We start from the raw sequence: 21,723 nt of genomic DNA on the forward strand, positions 1-21,723 counted from the left end.
AAAAAGTAGAATGATGTGGAGTACAGAGTTTGAAGGCAGGTTGAATTCATCCTCTTTGACTCCTCATTACTCTTTACTCTTTATTATTTTCTTCACAGTTCTTAAGATTCTCTGGAATTTATATACCTATATTAATATATCTATTCATTCTGTTTATGCATGTTTTTGTATGAGGCTGCTCATTCTAGCAGATTGTATATGCGTAGAGACTGCATTTATTATTCACTCCTGCATTGCCTGGTACAGTGTTGGTACGAATATGGATCTGTGGATCGAATTAATGATTTCATGAATGTGTACTTGATATACTCCAGTGCAGTGGTTCTCAACCTTCCTAATGCCACAGCCCTTTAATACAGTTCCTGTAGGTCACGACCCACAGGTTGAGAACCACTGCTCTAGTGCACTAAGTTATAAAAGAGTGGGGAAAAGAAATTCACCATGCCTGTCTAGGTCATTCCATATGATGATACACACAGATCTTGATCACTAAAGTATGATTGTTTTCTCTATTTCATTTTTAGAGTGAAGTATTTTCATTTCTTAGAATATCACCATCACAAGAATACTAGGATTTTTTCTGATTTACCATTTACCTATGTTTTATGTAAAAAGTAGAACTATTCTTTTTTGTGAAATACTTCACTAATGGAATTGTGTTTAATATAGTAGTTTCTTAATGGTGATGCCATCCTCTTAATGATTTTTTTACATCAATATTGGCCTCTTAAGGTTGATTACTATGCACAGATGTTCAAGCCCACTTAAGTGTCAGTGCTCATTCACTGTGTGAAGTTATTACACATTTTTTTCTTTGAAAATCAATGATGAATACTTACCAGTCTTATTACATTCCTTAAACTCAAATTGATTTTAGGGCCTACGTTGGTTTGAACTTGGTTGACTGTAGGATTGGCAGAGACACAGGGCAGCACAGGGATGAGGGAGGGTGTGAGTGTCCGTTCCTCTTGTACACAGAGAGCGGGTTCTCATTGATACCACAGCTTCATCTTGCCAGCAGCCTAAGTCTGTTTCTCTTTAGGCCTTGGTGCTTGTTATTTCCGCTGGCTCGTTCTCGTCCTTGGCATTTGTGCTTTACTGTCACTTCATCAGAGAAGCGTCTTATGACCAGACCATCTAAGTACATTCTGCATTATCTCCTGTGATGCCATTTGTCTGTTGTTTTCTCAGAGTATATCTTAGTGTTTAGTTCTTTTTATTATTCATTTAGTTGTTTATAGTCTCCTCACTAAAACTTCAACTATATGAAAAGCAGAGATTTTGGAGACTCTGTCTTTTTTCCTACTAGGTGTTCAGTAAATAATAACACAGTAGATTAAAGCTTATTTAACTACTGCAGCTTTAAAATTTGTAACTTTTTATTAAAAATATTGTTAAATGTACTGGATAGTTTTCTGCCCACTGAGCACAGTGTAGTCTTACACTCGCATTACAGTGATCGCTTTTGTACTATGTTCTGACAGAATCATCCCTTAAGGTCTAATGCTAGATGATCTCCAATTACGGCCCTGTTTCTGTTTAGCACTCTTAAAATATATGTATTTTAATCACAACACTCTTATCTGCTTCCCGTTAGAAAAGAAGAGTCTAATGAAGAACAGCAGGCCCGGGTCATTGCACTTAACCTGTTTGCAGACTTGTGTGCCAGAAACAATCACTGTTAACTCCTCTCTGCTTTTTTTCTTTTGATATTTTTTCGTATTTCTAAATGTTGTTCTGATAACAAGATTTCACACAGAACTTGGTCTTTGCATTTCTTGCTGTGATGAATGAAAATTTAACTCATCTTAGCCCTTATGCTTTTTACTGCTTTGTATTTCTTCTTTTGTTTAAATACATCTTTATAGTTTTCATTTATTAACTATGATCATGTATCTGGAATCTCTAAGCATTTTTCTAAAAGAGGTGAAAGCACAGATGCTTGGCGAGTTTGTGTCGTCGTTGCTCAGTGGTCATTCCCTCATTCTTGACCTGAAGATGAGCAAGTGCAGCCTTCCCCATCACCTCTTCTTAGTCCCCTTTCCCGACCACGTTCTCTCCACTGAATTTCCATATTGTCATACTTGAAAACATCTGTGTTTTGTGCTCTGTCTGTAGGTTGATTCAGGAAGTTGAAAGGTAATAAACAGCATTTACATTATTACCCTATAAAATAGCATCCACTACAGAGGAATAGTTACTGATTTTGATTCCTTTTGTGCAATGCCATTGTTCATGACCCCTGCTCCACTCTAGGGAAAATGTTCAAAATAACCTTTCTCATCACCAATTGATCAAAATTATGATGCATTTTAATTTGTTTCTTATTTGGACCTTGCCTGTTACGTTCACTTTTCTTTGTTCCTTTTTACTGTTGGGGAGCAAATGAATAGTCATTACTCTGCCATCTCTTTCTGGTTCTAATCGTTACTTAGCATCTATACTTTCCATTTTTAAGTCTAATATGATTCCTGTTCCAGTTGGAACTGGTCTTATCACAGTTCAGGCTGCAGTTTCCTGCGTCTGCTGCTCCTGCTGCCCTCATTCTGGTTGTCTTACTCCCTCTCTGACAGTCCTTCTAGCACAGTCTCAGGTTTTTACTTTCTCTTTCATATTACCTTTTCTGTTAATTATATCTTACGATGTGTAGGAGGTCAATTTTAGATTCCTTACATAGCGGAGAACATATTCATTTCAAATTTAATTGATATTTTGTCTCAATATGAATTCTAAATAGAAAATAATATCCCTTCAAAACTCTGAGGAAACTGGTATCTAGCTAGATACCGTCTGCTGGTATCTAGCATTACACTGGCCAGTCCAGTCCCAATCTCTTTGCCCTTGTTGAGGAAGCTTGTTCTTCTCTCTGAAAACTGTTAGAATCTTCTTTTTGTCCGTAGTGTTCTGAAATATCACAGAATTTTACCATGCTGGTTTTTCTACGTTCGTCTTATTCAGAACATAGGAAACGATTTTAATTTGAATTCTTAGTCTGCTTTAATTATATTGCTTCCAGAAATATCGTTTCCTCTGTTTTCTCTCTCTCCCCTCTCTGGCACTCCTGTTTGAAAGTTGTAATTACTGAATTATATCGCTAGATCTTTCTCTCCACAACCTCTACCCCCAGGATTTTCACCTGTTTCATTTTGTTCTATGGGTTTTATTTAACTCTGTCTTCTAAACTGGTGTTTTATTTGAGCAGTCATATTTTAAATTTATAAGTGCTCTCTCTATCAGTTTTCCTTTTTTATAAGATATTCTTCTTTTTTGGTGACTATTATTAAAGAAAGCAGTATGAACTGAGCACCATAGCTCAGCAATTAGAACGCTGGCCTTGCAAACCAAGGGCCACTAGTTGAAGCCTCACCTGGGCCTGACTTAAAAATAAAAAGAAAGCAGTATGCCTGGGCCCTGACCATCCCTGCATGTTCTCACTGGGTACGCCGAGAATACGAAGGTTCACTGCTCTTTAGCTGGGCAGTTTCTCAGCATTGTGTGTGAAGTGACAAGCCTTAAGGAATGAGATGTTTTCCCCGGAACAAAGCACAGACTTAGCCCTGTCAAAACTCTTAAGTTGTCCAACCTGATTGCTCTTCTATACCACAGCCAGCTGTGTATGCAGGCGGCCATGAGGGGCTTTTCACGGGGTCCTGTGGGACTTGCGACTTGCTGAACTGACATAAAGGAAAATAAAGTAACAGAGCCCTTTCTCTGACCCAGGAGTCTTACGTCTTCTGTAGCATCCATGAGACCGTAAAGGCTGGCTTCTTAGCTTGGATAGAGGATAAAACCATAGCCCAAGCACAGTCTTGCCAAGTGCGGTATTTTATTTGACTTTTATAAGTATACTAGTTAAATTTTCTTTTTAACATTTTTGATCCATCTTCTGGAGTCTATTTTATTTAGAGTTTTTTTTACATCTTTTTTTTTTTTATTAAATCATAGCTATGTACATTAATGCAATTATGGGGTACAATGTGCTGGTTTTGCGTACAAATTGAAATACTTTCATCAGACTGGTTAACATAGCTTTCACCTCATTTTCTTAGTTATTGTGTTAAGACATTTATATTCTATACTTAGTAGATTTAACATGTACCCTTGTAAGATGCACCATAGTGGGGTCCCACCAATTACCCTCCCTCCACCCATCCTCCCCCCTCATCTCCCTTCTCCCTCTCTTTCCCCTTCATCTTGGGCTGTAGCTTTTCTTTCCCTTCATAGTTGGGTTATAGCTTTCATATGGAAGTGTGGGTGTTTATAAATTGGTTTCATATTAGGGCTGAGTACACTGGATACTTCCTCCATTCTTGGGAGCCTATAGACACATGTTTAGAGTTTTTTAAAAATCATGTTAGGTTTTCCTCAAGTACACTTTTTGTTTTGCTTTTTAAAAATAGACTAGTTATTAAACGATAGAAAGGCTGACATTGGGACTGCGTGGTGAGGGGCCAGAAGTTTGTGCCTACTATTGGCTACAAAGAAGTTCAGTTATATCCCCTATTTTTCAGCTCCTTTCCTCATCTCCAGAATTTACTCTTCCCAATCTTGTGTTTTTGTTCTAGATTCCTAGTGCCCTGTAACCTCCTTTGAGATCGTTGCTTCCTCTGTCAAAACTTTACACTTGATTTCTCTTTTTTTAGACACCTTTGTAATCTCTTAACTGTTGCTAACTCTAAATCTGTTTGTAATTGTGGGACCATACATTTTTATTTCTTCTGTTTTGGGGCACATATAGTTTGTTTTTAAAAATGTTTTAGCAATAACTTGTTGCTTTTTCTCTCTGTTGCTGTGTTTACATCCTTCCAGCAGTGGCATTTTCATGTTTCTACTGTCCTCCTGCACCTAAATATAACCCTTTATCACCTGGAAAATTAGCAAAGTGTCTAATAAAAGTGAGTTTTAAATAGGAGCGAATATCATTTTAGAGAAGGGTTTATTTGTGACATCTGGTTTAGCTTCTTAGAGGAATTTTTGCTTACTTTTAGGTTTGAAGGCAAATGCATTTTAAGATAAATGAAAAATAAAAAGGTGTTGTATGACTGTCTTTACTGTTTTAAAACTTGTATTTCCTTCATGATTTTTGTTCCCTGTTAAACCAAACTGAAAATATTTTAAAAAACTGGTCTTTTACTTCAAGTTATTTTAAGATTTAATTTATATGTGTAGGGCATACCAAAAATTGTTTTTAATTCCTAAAAGAAGAGTTGGCAACATTTTAAAGGAGTAGGCCAGCCTGTGGCTTATACAGTTGCTATAACAACTACTGGCTTTTGCCCTGATAGCACAACAACAATCATAAACAATATGTGAATGAGTCAGTGTGGCTGTGTTACAATAAAACTTTATTTATAAATAGTACTGTTTAAAATTTATGCAATTTTCACATATCAAGGAAAATTTTTTCTCTTTGTTTACAACCATTTTAAAATAACATTAATTAAAAAGCTAGTGTTTGCTTGTAGTCTCTCCAAAAACTGGGCAAAGCTTGCCCTGCAGTTATCGGTTTTCTGAAGTGCTTTGGCAATGCTTCAATATTGATGTGTCTCTACTCTGCCCCATTATTCTCATTAGGCAAGCTAATGAAGAATATCAAATACTGGCTAACTCCTGGCGCTATTCATCTGCTTTTTGTAACAAACTCTTCTTCAGTATGGTGGACTATGATGAGGGGACAGATGTTTTTCAACAGGTAAAAGAGTTTTATTTTGGTAATGTGATATTTAACAGAGTGACTTATGGATGATATGTTTTTGTTTGTGAAATAAAAATATAATTTACTGAATAAGTTAATAAATACGGTAAGTAATTATAATGGTTCTGTGATGTGATTAAAATAATTACAGCTAATGTTACCTTTATCATTGTATAGTTTTGGCATTAGTAAGTATGGTGAACACATTTTGACTTCTGCATTACGAAAGAAATGTTTTTTTCTTAGCATGCAGTGGCAGAATACATGCATTAATCTTATTTTGATATTTAATTTTATGTGGTTAAGGTATTTTGCACAAATACATGACATTTTATATAAAATGTATGGCAAGTTTTACTTGAACTTAATTTCTTTCAAAGTAGTAGACATAGAATTTTACATTCGTATTAAATATTTTTTTAAAAGTGTTTTCTCTCTGTTATGGGCTAAATTATATACATTCCTCTAAATTCATATGTTGAAGCTATAACCTATAGAGTGTGACTTTATGTGAACATAGGGCTTTGAGGGATATAATTAAGGTTAAATACAGGATTAAGGGTGGGACCCTAATCCAGTAGGACTGATGTCCTCATAAGAAGAGGCAGAGACCTCAGCCAGAAATCCACCTGCACAGAGTAAAAGGCTGTCTGGGGATACAGTGAGAAGATGGCGTAAGGCAGAGAAAAGAAGCCTCAGTACAAACCAGCTCTGCTGGTCCTCTCATCTGGGACGTCCAGGCTTCAGAACTGTGAGAAAATACATTTCTGTTGTTTAAGTCACCTAGTCCAGGGTTTTCTGTCAGGTCAACCTGAGCAGGTTAATGAACTCTCATTCATAGCCTTCTCTGTAGAGCAAGTATTTTGACATAAGAATGCTAGTTATTATCAAAAGCTTTTTCTGCATCAATTGAGAGAATCAAAGGTCTTTGTTTTTTAATTTGTTTATGTGATGAATTATATTTATAGATGTATGTGTATTGAACCAGCCTTGAGACCCTGGGATAAAACCCACTTGGTCATGGTGTATAATTTGTTTGATGTGTTGCTGGATTCTGTTTGTTAGGATCTTATTGAATATTTTTGCATCAATATTCCTTAGTGATATTGGTCTATAATTTTCTTTTCTTGTTGGGTATTTTCCTGCTTCATAGAATGTGTTTAGTAGTATTGCTTCTTTTTCTATATTTTGGAAAAGGTTGAGTAATATAGGTACTAGTTCCTCTTTAAAGGTTTGTCAGAATTCTGATGTGAAGCCATCTGGTCCCAGGCTTTTCTTTGAACACTTAAGAAAATTTGTATAGAAGGGACATTTCTTAAACTGATACAGGCCATCTACAGCAAACTGACAGCCAGTATTGTATTGAATGGAATTAAATTGAAATCATTTCCACTCAGATCAGGAACCAGGCAAGGTTACCCATTGTCTCCACTGCTTTTTAACGTTGTAATGGAAGTCTTAGCCATCACAATTAGGGAAGAAAAGGCAATCGACGGTATGTATATAGGGTCAGAAGAGGTAAAACTTTCACTCTTTGCAGATGATATGATTGTATATCTGGGAAACACCAGGGATTCTACTACAAAACTCTTAGAAGTGATCAAGGAATACAGCAGCATATCAGGTTACAAAATCAACACTCAAAAATCTGTAGCCTTCATATATACCAACAATAGTCAAGCTGAAAAGGACTCTATTCCGTTCACAATAGTGCCAAAGAAGATGAAATATTTAGGAGTTTCCTTACAAAGGACGTGAAAGATCTCTATAAAGAGAACTATGAAACTCTTAAGAAAAGAAATAGCTGAAAATATTAACAAATGGAAAAACATACCATGCTCATGGTTGGGAAGAATCAACATTGTTAAAATGTCCATACTACCCAAAGCAATACACAATTTTAATGCAATCCCTATTAAAGCTCCACTGTCATACTTTAAGATCTTGAAAAAATAATACTTCATTTTATATGGAGTCAGAAAAAAACCTTGAATAGCCAAGACATTACTCAGAAATAAAAACAAAACAGGAGGAATTATGCTACCAGACCTCAGACTGTACTATAAATCCATAGTGATCAAAACAGCATGCTACTGGCACAAAAACAGAGAGGTAGATGTATGGAACAGAATAGAGAGCCAAGAGATGAACCCAGCTACTTAGCACTATATGATCTTTGACAAGCCAATTAAAAACATTCAGTGGGGAAAAGATTCCCTATTTAACAAATAGTGCTGGGTGAACTGGCTGGCAACCTGAAGAAGACTGAAACTGGACTCACCATTAACTAAGATAGACTCTCATTGGATTAAAGATTTAAACTTAAGATATAAAGCTATAAAAATATTAGAAGAAAGTGCAGGGAAAACTCTTGAAGAAATCGGCCTGGGTAAATATTTTATGAGGAAGAGCCCCCCCAGGCACTTGAAGCAGCATCAGATATACACTACTGGAACCTGATCAAACTAAAAACCTTCTGCACAGCCAAGAACACAGTAAAGCAAGCAGACAGCCCTCAGAATGGAAGAAGATATTTGCAGGTTATGTTTCCAACAAAGGTTTAATAACCAGAATCCAGAGAATTCAAAGGTATTAGCAAGAAGAGAACAAGTGATCCCATCTCAGAGTGGGCAAGGGACTTGAAGAGAAACTTCTCTGAAGAAGACAGGCACACGGCCTACAGACACATGAAAAAATGCTCATCATCCTCAATCATCAGAGAAATGCAAATCAAAACTACTTTGAGATATTATCTAACTCCAGTAAGATTAGTCCACATCACAGACTCCCAAAACCAGAGATGTTGGTGTGGATGTGGAGAAAAGGGAACACTTCTACACTGCTGGTGGGAATGTAAACTAATACATTCGTTTTGGAAAGATGTTTGGAGAACACTTAGAGATCTAAAAATAGACCTACCATTCAATCCTATAGTTCCTCTACTTGGTAGATCCAGGTCTTCTGGTATATCCAGAAGACCAAACATCACACTATAACAAAGATATTTGTACCAGAATGTTTATTGCAGCCCAATTCATAATGGCTAAGGCATGGAAGAAGCCCAAGTGCCCATTGACCCACGAATAGATTAATAAATTGTGGTATATGTACACCATGGAATATTATGCAGCCTTAAAGAAAGATGGAGACTTTACCTCTTACATGTTTACATGGATGGAGCTGGAACATAATCTTCTTTAATCTTCTTTAAGTATCTTAAAGAATGGAAGAAAAAGTATCCAATGTACTCAGCCCTCCTATGAAACCAATTTATAACTTTCTTATGAAAGCTATAACCCAATTATAGCCCAAAAAGAAGGGGAAAGGGGAGAGGGTGGGGAGGGGGAGGAGGATGGTGGAGGGAGGGTAATTGGTGGGATCACACCTATGGTGCATCTTACAAGGGTACATGTGAAATTTACTAGGTGTAGAATAAAAATGTCTTAACACAATAGCTAAGAAAATGCCATGAAGGCTATGTTAACCAGTTTGATGAAAATATTTCAAATTGTATATAAAACCAGCACATTATACCCCATGATTGCATTATTGTGGACAGCTATGATTTAACTAAACAAAAAAAGGAATGCTAATTGTCTTGGATGTTATCATGGTTGTGTCATTATCATTACTAACACCAAGAGCTTAAGGTCCAGGCACTGTTCTCAGTACTTCATATGTATACTTTCATTTAACTTCTCAGTCATCCAGTGGGAAAGATGTTGTTGGCTTTGTTTTGTAGATGAGGAAATAGGTATGGAGGGGAAGTTGTATGTCCAACGTTACAGACTAAGTGTAATGTATAGCTAGGATTTGAACTCAGCTCTCTGTCTTCCAGAGCTCTAGATCTTATTCATGTCATTACCCTGAAGTTAAAAATTTCTTATATTTTTGTTACTTGATCAGACTCTTTTAAATGCAAAACTTATTCCAGTAGCCAGCATGGATTTGTTTGGGTATCTTGGCCTATTTAATCATTCTAACATGAAATTTTCTCTGGCCATAGTGATCTACCAAGGCACGGAAACAAAGCATGTAGCCCTTTAAAGAATTGAGCCTACTAATTAAGTTGCCATTCATGCAGTTTTGCTTATTTGCTTCCAGATTGTCTTTGCCAGTTTCTAACTGAATAATATAAATTCTCTCTTTTTGCCTTCAATGCCCTTTTCCTACTATTCTTCACTTATTTCTTCCTCATAAGTTTGTTTTACCATTGAAGATGTTTCTTTGTATTTATCCCTTTAGCAAATAGTACTGAGCTACCTATGCTGTAGGAACAATAAATTGTCAAGAAAAACATGCTTGGTTCCTTCCTATAAGCAGCTTACCGATCAGAGAACTAATAGTAGTAGCAATAGTATAATAGTAATAATTATAATATTAAAATAGTAAAGGAAAACATATGCACATGTAATTTAAAATAACCTTATAAATGAAAAATGCAGCACTGTAAGAACCAAATATTTATGAAATTTATAGGTTATCTATAAAATGGCAGGAAAATTTGTTTTAGAGATCATCAGGTGAAAGTACTATTCATTATATACTTGAGTCCTCTGTCATACTGACAAATAGTCATTTGCATCCAACATGACAATTAGAGTCTTTAACCCAGATACCTACTCCAATAGACCTGTGAGCAAATAAAGAAAGTGAGGTTAGTTTAGTTTCATTGTAGCGTCTTTATGTTATCTTTATCGATAATAAGTTATTTTTGTTTTGTGATATCTAGTACCTGTATACTAAGTACTTACTACATTAAATATATTCTTCACTTTTTCAAATAAGCTTTCATTGAAACTACGTTTGTTGGTCTTTAAAAAAAAAATTGTTAATGGGAATACTTTGTTCCTAACTACTGTTAGAAATAAAATTGGCAAAACACCATGCGTCTGACCTTTGGTGTCATTGTTGGGAAAACAGTGCTGATTGTGGGGGCTGTAGCAAATGGGAGGGGACATGCTTGACCTCAGTGAGAGAGGTACAGCTCAGCTCCAGCTCTGTTGGAAATGTGTAGGCCACATTTTCTCAAGAAAAAGCCCAAATATGAATTTTTATATGAAATTTCTTTATCTTTAGATGTTGACAGTTCATTCAGATTTAAAACAAGAAAACTTTGTGGGATAAATTAATCTTACCGTTTTTCATGTTGAGCACTAACTGTAGGCTGTCAATATATAATCATAAAGACACATGGTTAGATATGATGGTTGAATTCTTTTATGTGATTTACATATAATTTCTTTTTTTTTTTTTTTGGCCAGGGCTGGGTTTGAACCCACCACCTCCGGCATATGGGACTGGTACCCTACCCTTTTGAGCCACAGGCGCCACCCTAGATAAAATTTCTTTAAAGTTTAGCATAGATATGAGAGTTGAAGTCAAGATTGTTTTTAAGTGAAAAGTTTTCTTGGGTTAGTTTTGATGCAGCAGGATTCCTAGTATAGGACTGCTTTGCCTTTTTGAAAGCCTAGCCGTTGCCTGAGCAATAAGAGTTTTCATTTTAAAGTGCAGAAATACATAAAAGTTATGACAGTTAATGATTTGTATGACAAATTATAAATTTATATTTTGCTTTTTTTGAGAACTAGTCCTGTTATTAAATCATATTGTGTTGAAGCACTCTTTATAAAGTGGTGTTTCTTCTGTTATCTCCCATTAGTTTATGATCTGATCTTTACTTTGCTAAGAGCTATTTTTCTTTTTTTCTCTTTTTTAAAATTTTGGATTAATGTAAGGGTACATATGATTAGATTACATTTTTTGCATTTGTAAGGTAAAGTTCCAGTTGTTGTGACCTTCACTCAGGAAGTGTGTCATTTACCCATACATGGTACCCATTAGGTGGGAGATTAGCAAACTCCCATCCTCCTCCCCACTTCTTGAATCTGAGTTCTTCTCTCATGTGTGCACGTTGTTGTTATTCTACAAGTTTCAACTGAGTATTGAGCACATGTGATGCTTAGAGTATTCTCCAAATCCATTCAAATTAGAAAAAAAGATACATCTTTTTATGGCTGAATGGTATTCCATGGTATAGATAGTATCTATAGACCATAGTTTATTGATTCATTCATGGGTTGAAGGGCACTTGGATTGTTTCCCCATCTTTGCCATTGTAAATTGAGCTTTTATGAACATTCAAGTGCAAGTTCTTATAATAAAATGACTTTCCCTTGGGTAGATACCTTGTAATGGGATTGCAGGATCAAATGGAACATCTATTTTTAGTTCTTTGAAGACTCTGCATACTTTTTGCCCTAAAGGCTGTACTAATTTGTGTTCCCACCAATAGCACAGAAGACTTCCCTTCTCTCTGCCCCCATGCCAGCATCTGTGATGTGGGATATTCTCACTGAGGTTAGGTGATATCTCAAAGTAGTTTTGATTTGCATTTCTCTAATAATTAGACATGATATGTTTATGAATTTGTTGGTCAGTCTTTGAGGAACTTGGAAAAATAGTTCTTTGTTTTGTATGGAACCAGGCAAAAATCCTGAATGGCCAATGCTGTTCTACAAAATAAGAACAAATCTGGAGGCATTATGTTGCCAGACTTCCGATTATGCTACAAGCATATAGTGATCAGAGCAGCATGGTATTGGCATAAAAATCGAGAAATAGAAAATGAAACAGAAGAGAGAAGCTAGAGATGAAACCAGCCTCATATCACTATCTGATCTTCGATAAAGCAAACAAAAGCATGTGCTGGGGAATAGAATCCCTATTTAATAAATGGTGCTGGAAGAATCGGTTAGGCATGTGTAAAAGGCTGAAACTAGACCTGCATTTCTTGCCACTTAACAAAAATTGAATAATTCCTGGCAGCAGAGAGTTAACCTTTATGTTTTTTTTTTTGTAGTTTGATGTTGAATGCAAATGAACCTCAGTAATGTTTTTTAGATGTTATAGCAATAATAAAGACCATTTATACTATACTAGGCTAGTTGTTCTATGTAGTATATTTTCAAATGGAAATTACCTTTATAAAATATTTCTGAAATATGTAGTGGCCATAAAGTTCATGTGCAATACACTATTTATTTAAAATTGCACATGAACTTTATGGCCATCTTGTATAACCAACTTAAAAGACAGTTAAATTAATAAAGAAGTTGAGTGGAAGATCATTGGGGATTTCTCCCGAAGTCCCTGATAAATTCAGATTGTTTAGAGTAAAAAATGTTGGTTTCTATTGTGTAGTCATCATCATTTAAAAAAGTAAAGTTTGTATATTTTAAATAGGGAATTCAATCTATTTATAATTTGTTTGAAATGAATTGTATAATATGCTTATTTTCCGTCAAATTCCAGTACTTTTTCTTTAGTAACTGCTTAAGAAATGAAATAATTCATGTACTGCTAGTTTGCAGTATTTTCATTTTGCACTTGTTATCCCTTCTTTCTTTGCCCTAATTGTAGATCTAGAAATGACAAGAAGGAAATGGGTATAAAATATAGAAAGTAAAGTTAATAATATGAGCATGTTAAATGGGAGAGCGCAGAGAACTTACTCAACTTTACATGTTCTTTTTCATTAGTGGTGCGTTACGATGAATAAACGCAAATAAAACTTTGGAAAACCACTTGAATTTTCATAATTCCATCTTTCCCAACTTTTTGCAGAAAAAGCATAAAATGATAGATTATAATGTATAAAGTTAGAATATTACATATAGTATTTTTTATCTCATGTTTTACAGCTCAACATGAACTCTGCTCCTACATTCATGCATTTTCCTCCAAAAGGCAGACCCAAAAGAGCTGATACTTTTGACCTTCAAAGAATTGGATTTGCTGCTGAACAACTTGCAAAGTGGATTGCTGACAGAACGGATGTTCATGTATGTTTTTATTCCCCACAGTTTTAATAATAGACTGATTAGTTGTTTAGAGCATTGTAATAAGGCTACAGTGATGTAATATATATAATATATATTATATATATTTTATTTCTCCATGGATATCTCTCTTTGTGAAGGGAGAAACTGCATTTGATAGCCACCGATGACAAGCTGAACTTGGTTAGAATTCAGATGGTTTTTAGAATAGTGGTTCATTAATACCTTAAATACCATTAAAAAGTACTGGAGTTAGGCACAAAGTAATTTCAGAGGTTAAAAAAAGGATTGAAAATTATACTGTGTTATTAGTAATCCACGAAATTCTAATTAAAAAGTGAGATGACAATTTTTATCTATCTTTTGGGTAAATACAGAAGGATAATGCCCATTTTAAAGCCATGTGGAAAATACCTACTTGCATTTACTGCTATGGGTCTGTAAATTGCTGTTACCATTCTAACAGCGTGTGCCATGTCTTTAATTGTGTGTCATTTAACTTAACAATTCCACTTCTAGGAATTTAGCCTAAGGACATAATCAGGAATGATATAAATTTTTAGGCATAGAAATTTATTAATTATATTCATTTAGTGGAAAAAATTGGAAAGAAATCAAATGTCTAAAAATTAAATGTACTATGGCATAGCCAAAAAATGATTTGCAAGAATATTTTACATAGAATGAAGCCTAGGGTATAGCAGGGGAGAAAGTAGGTTAGAAAAATAATATTTATAGTATAATCTAGAATTTTGTTTTAAAGCATGAATGTGAGTGTATATAGAAATAGACAGTTTCCTCCTGGAAGGATGTGAACCAAAAGGTTGATGATAGTTAATGCCTAGTTAGAGGTCTTATGGCTGCTCTCTCCCTTACCAATATTTTCATATATCTTACCAATATTTTCAATAGTAAAATATTATAACCAGTTACTTTGAAAGTATATTCACACTACAAGTAAAACCAAAGCCTTATTTTTTACCTTAAGGTGTAAGCACATTTATTCTGAGTCAGCATGGTTGTCTTTCACATGGTACCAATGTCATATAAAATTATATCATAAGCTTTAATAATATTTTGTTTACTATACTTATTTCCCAATTCTTGTCTTTTTAAAAAACATTTTGACAGATACTTTACTATACAACATGTCATTTATTTGATGTGTGAGATAAGGATAACATTGAAAGAGTCCTTTTAGTTCTTTATAAGAAATACTAAATTTTAATAAAAAATTATTCTAATCTATCTGTTTAGCACACTTACACATTTAGTTGATAGATACAAATGCATTCTATTTGGAAATAATTTTCAAGTTTAAAATATTATAGAAATGAAAACAGTATAAATGGTGCCAGCGGAAGCCCTTGACTGGATTCACCTGTTGTTAACATTTTACTCCATTTGCTTTGTCATTGTCATTTTGTCCCCTACCTCCATGTTTCTCTACTTCTCTCTTTCTCCCACCCCCGCAATATTTTTTGCCTGAACAAAATTAGAGAGAATCTCATGTTCTAAGAAATGCATAAGCAAATCACAGTTACCAAGGTCCCAGGTTTATGTCGATACAATACTTTTTTGAGCTACTTCTATGCATATCACAGTTTTGTCAAATGACCTAATAATATCCTTTATAACATTTTCCTACCTTCAAGTCTAGATTTCCATTTTATTTAGTTGTCAGGTATTTTAAGCTTCTTCTGATCTGAAACAATTCTATGTTCTGTATTTTGTCCTTTAAAGACATTGACAGTTTAGGGGCCGGGCACGGTGGTTCACACCTGTAATCCCAGCACTTAGGAGGCTGAGGAGGGTGGACTGCCTGAGCTCACAAGTTCGACACCAGTCTGGGCAAGAGTGAGATCTCATCTCTAAAACATAGCTGGGCATTGTGGTGGGGGCCTGTAGTCCCAGCTACTTGGGAGATTAAGGGAAGAGAATTGTTTAAGCCTAAGAGTTTGAGGTTGCTGTGAGCTATGATGCCATAGCACTTCTACTGAGGGTGACAAAGTGAGACTCTTGTCTCAAAAAAAAAAAGACATTGACAGATTGAAGAATACAGTTCTCTACCACTTTTTAAATAGAATGGACCTCGTTTGATTTGCTTGATGTTTGTTCATGACTGAATTCTGCTTATGCCTTCTTGACTGCAGGACTCATAGTTCATGCTTTGTTTTCCTTAGGCACAGACTGTCCATCTGATATTGATATCTTGATGATATTAGTTTGAATATCTAGTCAAGGTGTTTTATATCTACCTGTCTACCCATGTCTTCACTGTATAATTACTGTTTTTTTTTCCTCTTTTATAATTAATAAGTTGTGGAGTTAACATCATGTGGATACCCTGTTCCTTCAAGATTTTTTCTTAGATTTAGCATCCGTTGATGATTCTTGCTTGATTCAGTTTTTACCACGATGGCTGAACATGATGATTCCAATTCTAGCACTTCCTCCATATTTGTAGTTGTCCTTCAGCTTTCTGCTGTGAGCCAGAGTCCTGCTCTGTCAATCATTCATCTGTTTATTACTGAATGGACTATGAATTGTGTTTTATGTTGTGAATATATTTATGTTTTCTGTATATTATGATATTTTGGCATGTTAAAAAAAATTCTGCCTAGGGAGAAACTTACCCTCCTTGGCAAGCCAGTTCTTAAAGATACAACAGGCCCAGCCAGGATCATGGTTTTGAGATGCACCTAATCAGTTCAGAGCCACACCTCCTCTGTCTGGTCTATACACCCTAGGAGGCAGTATTTTTCTGCTTTAATCATATCAGGGCCAGTTACCAGGCAATACAATGATTACTGCAGCCCAAAGTCTACCAAAATTATTCAAACTAGTCCTAAACTGTTCACTCTGCCTTGCTTTGCCTTTCCCAGAATAACTTTGATAAAAGCAGTGGTTTAAACCTTCCCCTCACTCCTGTCTACTGCTGCCTTACCTCCCACATGGCTCTACGTGGTGTGGCGTGCCTCCTGTCCCTAGGACCTATGAGTATTATCAACTTTGTTTATTTCTGAGCTGCTTTAATGTCTCCACCAGGCTGATCTCTTACAAGAATCAAGGTACATTTTCCCACTAGTGGATTGTAATGTACTGCTGTTCTCACTTGTTTTGGTGCTAACGTTTTCTGGATTTGACCCATAGCAGCCTCTTCATGCTGGTTCCTTTGTCTTTGTGATATGCCTCCATAATTTTCTTCTAAGTACTTCCTTATTTTCTGATGTAACAATTAATTCTAGGCTCATTTTTGTATCTTCCTATCTACTCTACCCAGCACTCAATTAGCCATCTCTATGAGGAGCCCTAGTTTCTTTTAGTAAAGAATGTAATTGGACCAAGGTCTGAATGTAATTTAGAAATTATGAGTTCATGCCAATTACATATATATATATACACACACACACACATATATATTAAAATAGGCTTTATACTTTAAAGTACACCATCAAGAAAGCATCAGAAAGGGGAAAAATATTTCCAAATCATTTTTCTGATAAGTGACTTCGAGTGTGTGTGTCTGTGTTTATGTGACCCTTACAACTCATTAATAAACACAACCCAGTTAAAAATGAGCACGGGATCTAAGTATACATTTCTGTAAGGAAAGTATACAAATAGAAAAGATGCTCAGCCTTATTAGTCATTAGGGAAATGCTAATTAAAATCACAAGATACAATTTTAAACCTACTAGGATGGTGGGTGCTGATGTAAAATGATGCAGCTATTTTGGAGCAAATAGTCCGACAGTTTCTTAAACAGATAACCATGTGACCCATCATTCTACTCCTAGGTATTTACATAATGGAAATGAAAAAATTTGTTCCTCAAAAAACTTGTATAAGAATGTTTATAAGAGCATTATTCACAATAGCCAAATAAGGTGGAAACCACTAAAATGTCCATCAACTGATGAATGGATACTCACAATGTGGTATATCCATATAAGGAGAATAATTCAGCCATAGAAAGGAATGAATTACTGATGCATGCTGCAACGGATAAAGCTTAGAAAAATGTGCTAAGTAAAAGAAGGCAGTTATAAAAGACCATATGTTATATGAAAGTCCAGGGTAAAAGCATCTATTAGAAGATAAATTAGTAGTCACTTAGGGCAGGAGGTTGAGGGCATAATTGGATGATTGAGATGATTAAAATGTCTGACTTGTGGCGATGGTTGTACTTATCTGCGCTGAATATACTAAAAACTACCGAACTCTATGTTTTGAATGGGAAATTGTGTAGTATATAGAAAAAAATTCAACAAAGCTGTTGAAAAATAGTATTATTAAAAAGTCCCAAATGTTACACCCTCATCTTACCCCTATCATTTACTATAGATGATGATCCCATTTTCTGTAGGGTGGAACCAGAGCAACTCAGGGTTGAGTTATAAAAGTAGGGTTTACATGTGTTTGAGTGTATTCACCTAAAATGAGGGGGAAGTCATTTTACATAGCCATGACATTTTTTTTTGATATTTCCATTGTGTTTAATACTTTTGTTTCTTCTTTTTTTCTTTTTTTTATTAAATCATAGCTGTGTACATTAATGCAATCATGGGGTACAGTGTGCTAGTTTTACACACAATCTGAAGTGCTTTCATCAAACTGGTCAACATAGCCTTCATGACATTTTCTTAGTAATTATGTTAAGACATTTATATCCTGCACCTAGTAATTTTCACAGGTACCCTTGTAAGATGCACTGTAGATGTGGTCTTTTTTTTTTTTTTTTTAAAGAAAGAATGCTTATGTTTGTTTTTTATTGCTGGATTTCTCTGTTGGCCTAATAGGGCCCAATGGATAAAGAAACATATTCTCTCTTCTTTTTATTTATTAAAAATTATTTGTGTGTGCTTGTATAGTTTTTCTTTTTTTGGTTTTGCTTTGTTTTGAGACAGGGTTTTGCTCTGTTGCCCAGGCTAACGTGCAGTGGCACAATCACAACTTACTACAACCTCGAATTCCTGGGCTCGAGTGATCCTCGTACCTCAGCCTCCCAAGCAGCTGGGACTACAGACACATGCTACCAAATTAGGCTGATTTTTTCTTTTAATATTTGTAGAGTCAGGATCTTACTGTGGTGTTCAGTCTGGTCTTAAACTCCTGGCTTCAAGTAATACAATTGCCTTACCTCTCAAAGCACTGAGTTTACAATCATGAGCTGCTGTACCCAGCCAAATTTGAAAATTTTTATATGCTTAGGGGGTACATATGCAGAATCGTTATGTGGGTCTGTCCTGTCGTGGTGAAGTCTTAGTGTTTTATGTGACCCTTACCTGATCAGTGTGCCTAGTATGCAGGTTATTTCTCAGTCAGGGTGTTTTAAGGTGTGTATTTTTTACTTGTAAAGAGAGTAAAAATATAAAAAGTAGGATGACGTGTTTCTGAATTCTTTGTGTTAAAAACTGGAAGGACTAGAAGATAGTCAAAATAATAACTTGGTAGGTTTCTTTCACTTTCAGAATTTTTGTTGCCTTTTTGCAGATTCGGGTTTTCAGACCACCCAACTACTCTGGCACCATCGCCTTGGCCTTGTTAGTGTCGCTGGTTGGCGGTTTGCTGTATTTAAGAAGGAACAACTTGGAGTTCATCTACAACAAGACTGGTTGGGCCATGGTGTCTCTGGTAGGTTGTCACATTGCCCTTGTTTTCCTGTTCTTTATGATACATTATAATATAAGTTGCATAATTAGTAAGATGAGTTATTTCTGTAACATCAACAGAAATCAAGTTGGAATGTGAATTAACTTCTTAGAATTTAGATGGTTAATTTAAGTTCACTGTCAGTTTAAATTATGCTACCCTCCTGTTTTTCACTATTAAAATGTCCCTTTGTACCTAGCACATTATGAGTGCTAAATAAATACATGTTGAATATACTTATATATATGGCAAGAATTAGTAGGAATTAGTAGTATGGAGTAATTTGCAAACTGAAGTAGTTGGGAAGTACATTGAACTGTTTGTTTTTTTCAACAGCTCTTTTTTGTGCCTCTCTTAAATGACTCATAGATAAGATATAAACTTTGCCTGTAGGGAGTGCATTGTGGAGAGTGACCACAGACAAATAATAACATTGTGTGTGCTGTGGTGGAGAAAAACCCAGACTGTTACAGGAATACACAGGAAAGATACCCAGAGTAGAGGGAATCCAGACAGGCTTCCCAGAATGGGACATGAATAGAACTTTGAAGAATGAATGAAATTCTAAACGTTAAAGCCAAACATGTAAAGCCTGGGATGTTCAGAGAACTACAGTTCTGTGTAGCCAGGGCAGTGATGTCGAGGAAGGAGGAGTAAGTGACATGGCTGGAGAGGAACGAGTGACCCTGTCTTGTCTACAGTGCTCCGCAGTGTGAGTTTGCCCACACTGGCAATGGGAAGCCGGTAAAATGTGCCATAGATAAAAACATGATTATGTACACTTTAGAGCAGTAGCAGTGGACAGATGATTGAAAGGGGTAAGTAAGGGTAGTTAGAAGACTGGCTGAGATAATATTAGAAGAATCGAGGGGAACTTGGTTTTATTTCAATTTGTACAAAAGCATTTTTCTTCCTTATGGTTATGATCATGATAAATTTCTTTCAAATTAGTAGCTAATAAAATGAAAATTAAAGATTAATAAAGTATATTTGGACAATAATAGTTACAGTAATTATAGTACTGTGTATTTTCATCAAAAAGTTTGGGCTCTTTATGACTGAGTTGGAAGTCATAGGACAGACTGAGAAGCAGCCCACACAGTAGTCGCCTTAAAGCAATTCCATCTTGTGCAGTAATAGTTAGAGCTTAAAAATTCAGCAGAACCTCTGTGGCTTTCTACTAGATAGCCAAAATGTAAATTTGAAGTTTGAACAGTTAAGATTAAGGAAAATAATGAACCCAGCTATATACCGTTGTTTGATCTTTGACAAGCTAATTAAAAACATTCAGTGGGGAAGATTCCCTATTTAACAAATGGTGCTGGGCAAACTGGCTGGTGACCTGTAGAAGACTGAAGCTGGACCCACACCTTTCGTCATTAACTAAGATAGACTCTCACTGGATTAAAGATTTAAACTTAAGACATGAAACTATAAAAATACTAGAAGAAAGTACAGGGAAAACTCTTGAAGAAATTGGCCTGGGTGAATATTTTATGAGGAGGACCCCTCGGGCAATTGAAGCAGCATCAAAAATATACTACTGGGACCTGATCGAACTAAAAAACTTCTGCACAGCCAAGAACACAGTAAGTAAAGCAAGCAGACAGCCCTCAGAATGGGAGAAGATGGTTGTAGGTTATGTCTCCAACAAAGGTTTAATAATCAGAATCCACAGAGAACTCAAACATATTAGCAAGAAAAGAACAAATGATCCCATCTCAGGGTAGGCAAGGGACTTGAAGAGAAACTTCTCTGAAGAAGACAGGCATATGGCCTACAGACGTGAAAAAATGCTCATCATCCCTAATCATCAGAGAAATGCAAATCCAAACTACTTTGAGATATCATCTAACTATAGCAAGATTAGCCCATATCACAAAATCCCAAAACTAGAGATGTTGGCATGGATGTGGAGAAAAGGGAACACTTCTACACTGCTGGTGGGAATGCAAACTAATATGTTCCTTTTGGAAAGATATTTGGAGAACACTTAGAGATCTAAAAATAGACCTGCATTTTGATCCTACAATTCCTCTACTAGGTATATATCCAGAAGACCAAAAATCACACTATAACAAAGGTATTTGTACCAGAATGTTTATTGCAGCCCAATTCATAATTGCTAAGTCATGGAAGAAGACCAAGTGCCCATCAATCCATGAATGGATTAATAAATTATGGTATATGTACACCATGGAATATTATGCAGTCTTAAAGAAAGATGGAGACTTTACCGCTTACATGTTTACATGGATGGAGCTAGAACATATTCTTCTTAGCAAAGTATCTCAATAATGGAAGAAAAAATATCCAGTGTACTCAGCCCTACTATGAAACTAATTTATAACTTTCATATGAAAGCTATAACCCAATTATAGTCCAAGAATATGGGGAAGGGGAGGGGAGGGGGTGGAGGAAGGGTAATTGGTGGGATCACACCTATGATGCATCTTATGCGTCTTAAAAAAAGAAAGATTAAGGAAAATAAGATTTTTTTAAAGAAAGTTTCTTGGAGCAGTGCGTATGACT

The 21,723-nt window shown here is 35.6% G+C and overlaps 1 protein-coding gene across 2 annotated transcripts in view; it reads left to right on the forward strand.

The window, feature by feature from the left end:
- Positions 1-21,723, forward strand: part of TUSC3 (tumor suppressor candidate 3) — a 141,222-nt gene that overhangs the window by 59,952 nt on the left and 59,547 nt on the right. For both annotated transcript variants that reach the window (XM_003797656.2, XM_003797657.3), the window contains exons 3-5: positions 5,575-5,692; positions 13,399-13,539; positions 19,033-19,173. In XM_003797656.2, coding sequence (XP_003797704.1) covers positions 5,575-5,692; positions 13,399-13,539; positions 19,033-19,173 — 400 coding nt within the window. The remainder of the gene's footprint in view (positions 1-5,574; positions 5,693-13,398; positions 13,540-19,032; positions 19,174-21,723) is intronic.

The sequence above is a fragment of the Otolemur garnettii genome, unplaced genomic scaffold (genome assembly GCF_000181295.1).
Source record: "Otolemur garnettii isolate 467f Iridium unplaced genomic scaffold, OtoGar3 scaffold00121, whole genome shotgun sequence".
Taxonomy (NCBI): Eukaryota; Metazoa; Chordata; class Mammalia; order Primates; family Galagidae; genus Otolemur; species Otolemur garnettii.